This window comes from Pan paniscus, chromosome 6 (genome assembly GCF_029289425.2).
Source record: "Pan paniscus chromosome 6, NHGRI_mPanPan1-v2.0_pri, whole genome shotgun sequence".
In the NCBI taxonomy this organism is placed as follows: domain Eukaryota; kingdom Metazoa; phylum Chordata; class Mammalia; order Primates; family Hominidae; genus Pan; species Pan paniscus.
Window position 1 is genome coordinate 111,834,632 of NC_073255.2, and position 13,256 is coordinate 111,847,887.

General features: G+C 37.2%; 1 protein-coding gene across 1 annotated transcript; it reads right to left on the reverse strand.

Moving 5' to 3' along the window:
- Positions 1 to 1,117: 1,117 nt before the first annotated feature.
- Positions 1,118 to 12,302, reverse strand: BET1 (Bet1 golgi vesicular membrane trafficking protein). Its single transcript, XM_034964465.3, has 4 exons — positions 12,089 to 12,302; positions 7,069 to 7,193; positions 4,141 to 4,197; positions 1,118 to 2,261 (listed from the first exon to the last, which is right to left on the reverse strand). Exons 1-4 carry the CDS (start codon positions 12,105 to 12,107, stop codon positions 2,106 to 2,108), a joined length of 357 nt encoding a protein of 118 aa, XP_034820356.1. The 5' UTR covers positions 12,108 to 12,302; the 3' UTR covers positions 1,118 to 2,105.
- Positions 12,303 to 13,256: the final 954 nt, after the last annotated feature.

The following is a 13,256-nucleotide window of genomic DNA, read 5'->3' on the forward strand; positions in this document are numbered from 1 at the left end:
TCAGCAGACACAGTGATGTGAAGGAGCAAGACAAAATGCCAGGTAAAGACCTACTTTACATAGTACTTAGAAATAAAAATCATAAGAAATGTTGAACCATGCAGTGATGAGAATCACTTTTATACCACCCAAAATCCCGTTTCCTGAAATCTCTATCTGCTTGATGATACTGTCCACATTAAAATTTTTAAATATTTTACAAAGTACTTTCATAAAATAGCTAAACAATCCTGAAATCCATCCTTCTCTTGCCATCATTGGTTTTCCTAAGGCTTTGATATCCTCTACTTCCATTGTTGATTCTCCTGTTTTCATTTTTAAGTCATTTTCTTTGGCCTTCTGCTCTTCCCGTTTTTCACAACTTTAATTATTGACAATGATTTCTGAATCTCCCGTGAGCTCTGGTGTCACATACTTGACACAAAGTACAGTTAAAAACTTCTTGAATGAATGAGTCACTCTCCAATTGCCTGATGAAAATACCTACTTGGAGGTATTTCATCACCTCGAAGCCTGAAAACAACCTATTGTCTTGTCCTTAAAATAACTACCTTTTCTGAGAATTTCTGTTAGTGGTAGTGAGAACCAACATTTATTGAGTGATTATCGCATACCAGGCACTTTACAATATATTATCTACTTCTCACAACTATCCTATGAAATAGATGGTGTAATGAAGAAATCAAGGACAAAAGCAGTGAGCAAGTTAAGGAATGGAGATATGAACCCAGGTCATCTAACTCAAACCAGTGCCTCTCCCATCACACGTCAGGCTTATCTGTTTAAGTCCCTTAACCACACTCAGTTCCGGTGGTTTTAACCTGTCAGGTAGAGGCCCAAATAATGACGAATGAAGCCAGAAAAAATAGAACCCAAACTGACAGGTTATTAGGGATGAACAAAAAGAATTGAAAACTCAGTAAAATCCAAGAAAATACATTCATAACCAAAAATATAAAGAATTAAAGAGATTTTTGAAATAGAGTCAAGATTTGCTTATTTGTTTGAATCAAGTTCCAACAATACAAATATTAACTTTGCTTGATTTGGGTTGGAATCTGAGTTGTCAGGACCATTTCTCAGATTCTACTGAGAATGTAAAAGAGACTTAAAGAAGTAACACAGTCGACTAATATATTTTATTTAAAAATTTACTTTTGAAGCCTATAAATGGATAAATTCCAAAATACAGAATATTTAACAATATTTAATATTTTTTACTCAACAGTCTGCCTTTGTGTTTTTCTTTCCATAAACAAATACACTGGATTAAAGCAACAATACTCTTATCTTCAAGTTCAATGCCTGAGTTTCTTGCATACTATTTCCATTTAAAGTTCAGTAATTACTTAACTTCACATTATTCTGTCACAAATGATAAATGTGCTACCTATGTAGTAAAAATCATAAAACTATTATAAGCCAAGTCAAGAGAATTTATAAAGTTAATATGAAATAATAACTATACTGATACACATGTGCAATGGGCCCTACCAGAAATATGCCAAAATAACAAGTTTTATTTAAAGAATGAGGTCTTTGGGCAGAAAGAAATGAGGGGTCATTATCATCAAAAATTATTAGGAAGATTGTAGGTAAAAAGAAATCAGCCTACAATTTTAACTAAATAAAGGAGGAGAAGGGAGTATATCATTACAGTTGATGCAGTTAGGAAAATTCAATTACCATTTTACCACAAACTGGCTGACTACTTCAAGAGCTCACAGTCAGGCTCTCCAGGCATTCTGTTACTCTCCCACTAAGTTTCCTTACATGGGACATAAACCTGCATTTATGATTACAACAAAATATTATAATGCTATTTAATCTGACAGTTGGCAAACAATAGAAAAACAAACTGGAAATTAGTGGAGCCACACCCTCTCACTACCCCTGAAAATAGGGGCTAAAATGAGTCACTAAGAAACAGTATTCAAAGACCACTGTATTAACTAATGTGATTTATAAAATAAGCAAAATTCAGCAATTTTCAATGGAAAATGCCACAGTATTTGAACACTAGGAATGTTTTGATGCTGATTTTTATCAAAGTGGTACTGCAAGCCATTAAGTTGGAACAAATTCCAAATTCACAATTACATGCATCACCTCAGTTTAATAATCCAATAAATGATAAAAAAGACAAATAAAGAAAACAGCATCATATAGCACAGCAGCTTTGTTTGGCTCCCTCTGGATAAAATCTTCAGTTTGCCCATAGTTTTACCTAGAAATCCAGTTGTGGAATCAAATTGTGAATCCTATCAGAGATAAAGGCAAATAAAATATCACAGTTAGATTCTAAGAGTCTACATATGCATAGCCAAGTAATTGAATAACTGTTACCATAGTACATTTGTAATGACAGTTTTGTGTTTAATCAATTCAGGAGCCTGTTGATAACCTTGGATAATCAGCCTGATTTCTCCATGCAAAATACAGTAATACTCTCAGCGAATAAAAAGCTCTTTCATTGTCCAATAAACACTTCTTTCAGCTCCACAGAGTAATTCAACAACTCAAAACTATTTAGGTGTTATTCCAATTATGTGGATAAAAAAAATTAACAATAAATGTAAGTACTTTGTGCATTATCACACAGATTTTTTTCCCCACTTTTTGTTGTGCCATTGCTCTCCAAGGTCAAATGGTTGACTGCTAACCAAGTAGAGGATTTCATCCAAAATGTAATACGGTTAGCAGTTAAATGTACCTTTATTTACTTATTTATTTATTTAGAGATGGAGTCTCGCTCTGTTGCCCAGGCTGGAGTGCAGTGGTGCAATCTCAGCTCACTGCAATCTCTGCCTCCCAGGTTCAAGTGATTCTCCTGCCTCAGCCTCCCAAGTAGCTGGGACTACAGGCGCACACCACCACGCCCAGCTAATTTTTTTGTATTTTTAGTAGAGATGGGGTTTCACCATGTTGGCCAGGCTGGTCTTGAACTACTGACCTCAGGTAATCCGCCCACCTCATCCTCCCAAAATGTTGGGAGTATAGGCGTGAGCTACCATGCTAGGCCTTGGACCTTTACTTTTAATATCCTTTTGTTTAGACAGCTGACTTTGAAGTAGAGTCTATTAAGTTAAGAGAATATCATATAGAGGTACTAAAATGTGATAAGGACTATAAATATGGATGGGGAAAAACTAACGTATTAAAACATAGCTGGAAAATCCTAAAGATGAGAGAGGCTTAGGTAGGGACTAGAAATATTACACATACTTTCATAGAAATTGTAATATCCTGAGATGTAAAAGCCCTGGCATAATAATATCCTTTGTATAGCTCAGTGTCTATGTGGCTCATACACTTTAGATCTATGGATCTTCACCATGGTTATGCATCAGAATCACCGGAGATGCTTTTTCATGGTTATGCATCAGAATCACCGGAGATGCTTTTTTCAAAATATTTACATCTAGATCCCTCCTCACGAAATTCTAAATCAGTATATTTAAAGACAGAATCAGGCATATACATTTTTAAAGAGGTCCCTAGCTGATTATAGTGCACAAGCTTAGCAAGAACATTGCTTTTGATGCCAAATTCATTTTTGAATAGCACAATTTTAAAAGCACATGGAACCAGAGAAGGTTCAGAGAAGCTTGACATTCAAGATAAACGTTAACAAATGGAAGGGGACTCTAACAAGAAAAGGTATATGTTGTTAGAGAGAAAAGGCTCTGGGCTGTTCAAATCTATGAGCACTTTTTTCATAAGTGATCCTTAGGAAATCAAGCAAAAGAGTAAGTATCCATTAAGTGAACGACATTTGGTTGGTTGGATATCAAGTGCCTTTTGATTGCTTGGTTAATAAATTACTAGTAGTCTCTACTATTGAGACTTCTAAGACTACTCAAAATAGTCATTTGTCTTGAGTTTTTAACAATCATTCTAAAAACAGGATTAAAGATATATTGGCTTCCACTTGTTCCTCCCACTTACATGTGTGAGACGAGATGAAAAATGCAAAATCATGGCAAAAATAAACCTTATAGTTATTCCAAACACATTAGATACAAATGGACGGGAATCAAGGACTTACGATCTCTGTATTTCAAAATGAATAAAAGTTGAAATTCTATTATTTGCGAATATTAGATCAAATTTCTTAAAGTTAAAATCATAACCACTTACCATTTCAGCTAATAATTTATTCTGGGTTTTAACTTCATGGCCTATTTCAATGGAAAGCTATAAAGAAGAAGGTATACACAGGATTACTCACATAAAAGTATTCAAGTGTTATAAAGTAAAAATAATGTCATTCTAAGCATACACATTTTCTGAAATGAAACGGTCTTCTAGACACATAAACTCTCTTTTTCTGATACTTTTTCTACCAAGATCAATAAAAAATAAATTTGGAATTTCTACTCCTCCCAATTATGGACATTTCTTCTTTCCTCTTTATTTTAATTTCATCTTAATATTCAATTCCATCTTTTAATTTGGTATGTACTACTTCTCTCTGATTCTCTTAACCTTGTATGCTTTTATATCTTTATTACATTCCTACAAAAGCTACAAATTCCTACAAATATCTGTATATTTCCTTCTTACATTTTATTTATTATATTTTATAAATTATATATATATATTTTAACTTATTTTAGGTTTGGGGGTACAGGTGAAGGTTTGTTATACAGTTAAACTCATGTCACATGGATTTGTTGTACAGATTATTTCGTCAACCAAGAATTAAGCCTAGTACCCAACCTTATTACATTTTGAAAGATCTAGAAGTACCCATACAACCAATTCAAATCTAGACAAAAGTATTTAATATTTTCCTAATGAAATGTTACATTACTTTAAATATGTCTAAATTGATTATTTCCTTAGTTTAAAGGTTTTTGCTTTAAAATATAATAAATTGAAAAAAATAAATATTAGTGTTACTTACTTCCTGAAGCTCTAAAGAAAAGAGCCATAGCTTACAAAATACAATACTATAGCTAATTATGACAACTATTCAAACCAAAATCTATCTAATACTTTATAGGACAGATTCATCAAAGGCTTCACTTCCAAGATATTTAAATAAATAGAATCATCTACTGAAAATCTTGGTAAATCACTGCAAATATTGTTCTTCATCTGTGTGAAAGCACATGGGATAATACTGATACAAAACCATACTAGAATTCTATAGATCAGAACATGAGCTTTCCTCCCAGATTTAACAACTCAGAGATAATAAAGTAACTATAAAGCTAGACTGCCCACATTACTCAACTTCTATCACTGTCATTCATGCCAAGGAAAAATATTTCCAGGACATCACAACTTTCTTCTAACAAGTAATCTAAATTATCTACATTGGGGGGGTTTTTAAAGGCATTTAATTCTTAAGTCCTTCCAAGTGTTGTATTTTTAAAACTAACATTATACAATATTACTTAGTTCATAAATCAACTTTAGTTTAATATGACTTTGAAAACAATCCTGTTTCAAAATCTAAAGGTCTCCAGACTGAATATAATTCGATTTTCCAAAGACTATATTGAAATACCAATTAAGTTTTATCAACATGGGCTTCTACTGAATGCTTTATAAGTGAACGTCATGTTCATTATAATGCAGTATCAATCACATATATTATTAAAATCATCTTCGTGTAATTCTTTTGTTCAATACAAATTTACTCAACACCATTGATAAGGAATTATGCTAAGTGCTATATAGAATATAAAGTAAGTACAATAGAAAACCTGCATTCTGGTAAATTCCTTTTACATACAAATAATGCCAATGCAAATCACTATGAATAAGTGTTACAGAAATGGCACAAATGGTCTTATGTTCATAAGAAGAAAAGTTACTTTTGGATGTGGTAATCAGGTAAAAGTTTGGAGGGAGGGGGTGCAATGAAGTGGGGCGGATGTGGATAAGCAGCACTTCAGTTGATCTAAGAAGGAAGTGGAGGCTTAAGGCAAAGGGATAGTGTGATATGGGGGTGGGAAAGTGACAGCATACAGAAGACACAAAGTGTAATTTGTCTAGCAGGAAGCACATACAGATTCTGGAAGTGTGAGAGATAAGATCTCAAAAGCTAAGGCCAATTTTTGAAAGATCTATCTGATTTAATCAAGCTACGAAGCATGAACTTTATTAAATCATGGAAGGATGCTGAAGACTTCTGGGAGTGCAGGATGCAAGTTTTAAAATATTCTAAATGAGGACTGTGGCAATGATTATATAGCTCAGATCATAATGTGCAAAAAAACAGGAACAGATAGGTTAAGATGTTCTTCCAATAGTTCAACTAAGAAAAACAGGGGATAGGCCAGGTGCGGTGGCTCACACCTATAATCCCAGCACTTTGGGAGGCCAAGGCGGGCGGATCACCTGAGATAAGGAGTTCAAGACCAGCCTGGCCAACATGGTAAAACCCTGTCTCTGCTAAAAATACAAAAATTAGCCGGGTGTGGTGGCGGGCACCTGTAATCGCAGCTATTTGGGAGGCTGAGACAGGGGGATTGCTTTAACCTAGGAGGCAGAAGTTGCAGTGAGCCAAAACTGCACCATTGCACTCCAGCCTGGGCAACAAGAGCAAAACTCCATCTCAAAAAAAAAAAAAAAAAAAAAAAAGAAAAGAAAAGAAAAGAAAAGAAAACCAGGGGATAGTATTAGAAATAGAAAGGCAAAGATAGAAACATCAGAAAGACAGTGTAAGACTCAGTGACTGAAATGAAGTACAAAGGTAGAAATAAGAAAGACCAAGATTTATAGCTTAGAAGACTGGATTAAAAAAAGCAGAAGAGCTACTTGGGGGTGGAAGATGGACAGCTCTGTTTGAGACATTACAGCAGACAGCATACAGTATACAAAAAACAGCTGGAGATTTTTCTTAAGTATTAAAAAAAAACTATCTTTTGATGTACCACATTTTTTAACTTACTCAAAGCACAGTCTAAATTTTGAGTGTACTTTGACCTCACAAAACCACAGTATCTGAGTAAATGAATTCCTTAGGATGACGTCAATAAGAATATATAATTTATAATTATATGTATAGAAATATAGGAATTAAAACACATATAATATTTGTTATATACTTACAGATTTTATAGCAGTTACTTTGCTTCTCAGACTTTCAGTGAGCCTCTCATTTTCTTCTTCACAGGCACTATACCCACTATTAGCATAGCCATAGTTCCCATAGTTGCCAGGAGGTACTCCTTCACCTGCAAGGATCAGAGTCACAAAGGTGGTTCTAGAGAAGCCACTTTTGAAACACTGATAGTTAGGAAAGAACTGAAAAAGACCCCTGGAGGGCCTTGCAAACCACATATGTCTCTAATATTCATACTCCAAATGAATTTAAAAAATAAACAACCAAACAGAGATCAGACCAATTCTTTCCATTACCCTCTGTTAACCAAAGAATATTCAGTTCAGTTCATTTTGATACACATTTCTGGATTGCTTATTGATTGTCCAGAAGATACAAAAATAGGTACTAATACACAAGAATATTCAGGATACATTCCCTGCTCAAGAGAAACATATATTTTAATAAAAGTTCTAAAAGCAGTAACATCATCTACCCATTGAAAAAGCGTGGCTGTGAAGAGGAAGGGAAAAGTGGTTAATACAGAAGGACGGGAGCTCATAGCGGCGAGGGTTCTTTACTGGCATCTCTTTCTCTTAAATAGACAGTTGGACAGGAAAGAGCCAAAGCAGGGAGGGGGCAAACTGAAGCTCTAGGAAAGAGACACAATAACTTATGCAGAATGTTAGCTGAGAGTCAAGAGGGAGATTCATTTATTCTTCAATATATATTTGAAGAATTACCATGTATCAGATCCACTGTTCTTTCTAGGTGCTACTTTTATGGAACTCTAAGGGATAAGAATGTACACCTCCCTGCCTAATACAGTACTTCATAGTCATCAGGCTATCAAACAACAGATGGAGTGGGCCTTAGTGAATACATATATAAATATGTTGGGCGATTAAGAGGAAACGGCATAGTTCAGGGTGTTAGTTAACTATACTTTTTTTTTTTTTGACATGGAGTCTCGCTCTGTCGCCCAAGCTGGAGTGCAGTGGCGCGATCTCGGCTCACTGCAAGCTCCGCCTCCCAGGTTCAGGCCATTCTCCTGCCTCAGCCTCCCGAGTAGCTGGGACTACAGGTGCCCGCCATCACACCTGGCTAATTTTTTTTTTTTTGTATTTTTTAGCAGAGACAGGGTTTCACCCTGTTAGCCAGGATGGTCTCGATCTCCTGACCTCATGATCCATCCGCCTCGGCCCCCCAAAGTGCTGGGATTACAGGCGTGAACTTTTTTTAAACATAATTGTTGCCATGAATTTTCTTAGTAAAGGGAGAAAACGGGCTATCTGCTGAAGAATGGGTGATCATTCAGAATATACAGTAAGGAGAATGATAGAGGAAAGGGACCGGGACTGCACAGGATTACTAAAGATAAAACAAACTTGTTTGAGGCAATATACTACGGTGGCTTCAATCGTCCCAGGTGTGTGGTTTTTTTCTGCAGAAGAGTTCATCGGCCTGAGTTAGTCCAGGAGAAGGTGGATGGTTGGACTAATCTATAGTTGGAAGCTTATAATATTGAGGTTGCAGAAAAACGGAGCCCCAAGAGGTTGAGACTGCTTGCCAAAAGAGCGGTTGAAGATCTGGATTATGGGGATTAGATTGGACAGATATTAAAGCAGATTCAACAGTGACTTGAGAATGTGGGGAAAGGAATGATATCAAAACTAGAAGTCTCAGAGCCTGCTGCACACAGTTGCTTGCACCTATAATCCCAGCTACTCGGGAAGCTGAGGGAGGCAGGATCACTTGAGGTCAGGAATTTGAGACCAGCCTGGGCAACACAGCAAGACCTCATCTATTAAAAACAAACAAAACTAGAAGTCTCCATATGCTCAGTGAGCAGATGCAGCAGCAGTGACAGGAGGTAACAGCACTGATCACTGAAGGACAGTCAAGGTGTGAATAGGAACTTCTTTCAAGGCACAACAGAAATTTCATTTTCCCTATGAAGCAAAACTCTCACTGATTTCTTACAGCTCTGATTGTATGTAACATTAATATTGCACTCTGTACAGTACTATAAGGGAAGAGAATAAGTTTGTTTGACTCAACACTGTATGTCCCCCCATAAACCTACAAACACAGACACACTGTAAGGCACACTCAATGAATACATGATGTGAACTAATTAATGAAAAGAATCTGAGTTCACTGTTATTGAACTTTGAATGTGCATACCTTTGTCCAGAATGGAATCATATGCTTCTCTGAAGGCAAAGACAGTATCTCATGCTTCCATATCCTCCCTGTACCTAATGAGTACTTTATATGCAGCAGATACCTATGCAATCTCCACCACCACAAAAACCACAACAAAATATTGAAGAAGTATTTTCCAAACAGAAGAGAGTTGTACTATCTGAATTTTGCTGCTGACACACTATCCATGACACACTATCCATGAAGCTCTCCACATGTTTTATTATAAAAGAACTCAAGGAGTGGGCATATTTTTCCGCTCAGTCAAATATTAAAATCACCATTTAAAAATGCATTCTTACTCTATTAATCAATGATACTCTGTGCAAACTGTAGTTTAATAAGGGCCAAGATACTTAAAGAAAGAATGTCTTCTTATTTTGTGTGGCTGAGGTTCTGAGTATATAACATTTACCCAATAAGTAATTACTGACTGGTTGAATTCAAACATTTGACAACTTCACCAAGGAATTCATTATAAATTAATTGCTATTTTTTCTTTCCTTTGTTTAGTTGCTTTTGCCTATCTTAATTTTAATTTTAGAGTTCTTCCATGCTGTTCCATTTATTCAAAGTGAAATTCTTGTTGTATTTATCATCCAGAAATATATCAATGCACATTCCTATTAAAGGGTTGACCTTCCCTCAAACTATGACCCATCTCAAATACAATGACAGAAGTAAAAACCAAATAAAATGCTGGAATTGCTATTCCAAACAAAGCCACTTCTCTTCTGGTGGTGTACTGCTATGAAAAGTTGTAAAAAAGCTAGTGAGTACTGAAGATCATCCTCAGCCTTTGTTTATTTAGATAAACGCTACTTTTTTGGATAGGTTCTATCAGTAAGCTAACAAAACCATTTAGAGATTTATGTGAAGTGTGGCAGCTTCTGCCTATGGATATGTATCAGATTCACTATGTTCCCAAATTTAAAATTTCAGGTCAATATGCATTCATACTTTAAAAAAAAAGAAAAGAAAAAATGTGTAACAGAAGCCCTTGTCACTTCACACCAATGTAAATTATAGCAATAGTAGTTACCTAGGTAATTACCTCTCCTCTCAGTCACAGAAGAGCTTTTTTTTAAAAAAAAAAAGAAAGAAAAAAAAGGAAAAAAGGAGAAGGTAGTGGGCTCTAAATTGGAGAAATTCTAATTTTACTGGCTGAGCTGAGGTCCAGGTAACAATACTTTAAAAACTTCCCAAGGGATTCTAATGTACAGTCAGGGCTGAGAACCATTACTCAAGTCACTTTCCTGCAATTTAACATGGCACACTGCAGCAGGAAAATACTCAAAAGGGCCTAGGGGCCTACTGATGAAATCCAAACTCTTTGGCCTCGCATGCAAAGATCTCCACAGTGTGATCCCGCATCCCCTACTTCACCCAAACTGGCTTAATCATAATCCCTTACTTCTTTTGAGTTCCTCCTATCTGGAACTCACTTCCCCCACTCTCCATTATTCAAGGACCACTTCAAATTCCTATGTCTCCACCAAATACACAAAGATCTTCCCCACAAAGTACACAGTGATCTATCTCTGAAATCTCTGAGACCATCCCTTATATGTAGAACTTATCTGGTATTTGGATGTATAGCGACACTTTGTACTACAATTTATCTTTGCACATATTCCTACTCCCCACCTAGACTGGAAGCTTTGGGGATCACAAACAGGGCAACAAACAACTGTATACCTAGAGCTTACTCAAGCACACAATAAATCTTTTTTGGTATTAAGGATGATGAACAAGAAAAACATTTAGACATATAAAGCTAAACTTGCTCAAAATTATTTCTTTTTTTTTCTCTTCAATTTACCTGGCCCCATTTTCTATGATCCAAGTAGTCATAAAAACTTCATTAAAAAAACAAAAAACTTTCTCATACTACAATTTATTGATCAATAAACAAGTCTACGGTTATTGGCAACTTTCACTGACTTTAAATATCTGACACTTTGGGGATTTTTTTTTCTTTTTTCAATCTTATAATGACTGAGAAAGGTAACATCTTTTTTCAAATGTTTCATTTATTTTCTGAAGTATACTGCACTCTAATTTAGCGGAGTCTTCTTTAAAAAAAAAAAAATCGTGTCCTAAGAGAAAGCTTCAGAACCAGAAAATGCCGTTCTAGTAGCTGTGCGTTACTATGAGGGCCCATTAAAATTCCTTGTGTCTAACTTATTCTTGCTGATGAGCCAGTTTCCTAATCCCAAAGGTAAAGATCAAATGTTAAGTCGCCAAACCTTAACCACGTTCTACTGCCTTAACCGTGGCACAAGGTTCAGATTAAGAAATCGCCTTTGACCCAGAAGTTACAGTTCCAGGACCTTTAACAATAATGACACATACATTTACCTTTGTAACTCACTGTTACCAGATTAACGACCATTACTAGCGTGCTTTGGGTGCAACCACCCACTCTTCAAATTCCGCTTCTGAAGAAACTAAGATCCAGGGCCAGTAGAGAAACAGAAACCGGGGTCGGGCTTTGGAAAACATAGCAGGGTCCATAACCACGCTCAGTCAATAACATTAAAACACTCGACCACTGAGATGCCACCTGTACACACCCACCCCTAGTCCACTACTTTCTCTAGCCTACCATCCAAACTTGAATCTGACTCAAACTTAAGGAAATTCCAAAGATCTGGGACAAATGGTGTGTTTCCACTCGACATGGACCCCAAAGATCCCCTCTAGACATCCTGTTTTTTGGACCAAATGCCAGGAACATAAGACAGGTTCGATTTCCTCCCGCGCCCCAGCGCTCCCGGTTCTAGGGCCCCAAACTTCGAACCTCAGCCCTCTTCTTACCCAGGCCTGCACGCCTCATCCTGCCAGAGGAGAGAGAGAAAAGGCGGGTGCGGGGCTTTGGGTGAGTAGGAAACAGCTAGGGGCGACCCGGACCGCGTCTTCAGTACCAGGGCCCAGCGAAACACCAACTTCTTCCCCTAAAGCGCCACGACATCAGTGGAGTCTAAACACCGCGCCGGATGATGGCGTCACCACGGCGCTCATTGGAGCCCTGGGAAGAAGGTTGAAAGGCATTCTGGGAAATGTAGTTCACCAACGCATAACGTGTTGCTGAGGGCGTGATGTGAACCCGGTTCCAGGAGCGGACGGGGCGTCCGGAAAAGGGGGCGGCTTCTACTGCGGCTCAGATTCTGGGTTTCTGATCCAACGTTCCCGCCGTTCCGCTCGCAGCCCGCGGGTCGCTGCTTTCAGTTTGTTGACCACCAAGTTTAACCTAGCAGATCTGCTCCTCCCCACCCACAAGAGGATGGTTGGGGTATCTTTCCTGATTCAGCCTCGAACTCCCTCTCACCTCCAGAAACGACTCAGGGAAAGTTAGAGAAAACTTTGTCCAGGTTTCTCAGTTTACAAACAAGTAATCCGACACCCACAGAAGTAACCGATTTGTGCCTTGTAGTATCCAGTAAAGGAAAGAAAATCAGGTTCCTTTGAGTAGGACTCCTGCTCAGATGAGAGCAGACTAGGAAAGGCCGCGGGGTCTGGTCGGAGGCACTGAATAGTTAGTTCCCTGTTACTACATCTGTTGTACTTCTAGAAAGAACCAAGACTTTTAGTTGTTATGGGGACCAAAGGACCCCTAAACGCTCTCCCACTTTTTTTTTTTTTTTTAACTTACACAAAGCTTATTGAAATACTGCTTACACAAGGCAGTGTGCCAATTAGGGGTTTAAAACTTGTTGGCGAGTTGGAGGTGTTACTGGTATCGAGGTTAATCCTAGAATTTCATTTTATCTCACAGGATTTATCGTGAGAATACGATGAAATCGTGGTTTTTGAAGGGAAAACAAAAAAAACCTGATACACAGTAGGTGATCAAAATTCACTGGGTGTCTGCGGTTTTGTTGTTGCTGCTGTATATATGGCAGTGGAATCGTCTCCACACTAGAGATTTCCGAATATGTGATCTTTGATCATTTAGCGTTTCCTCATAGTTTCCCAGGACATTATT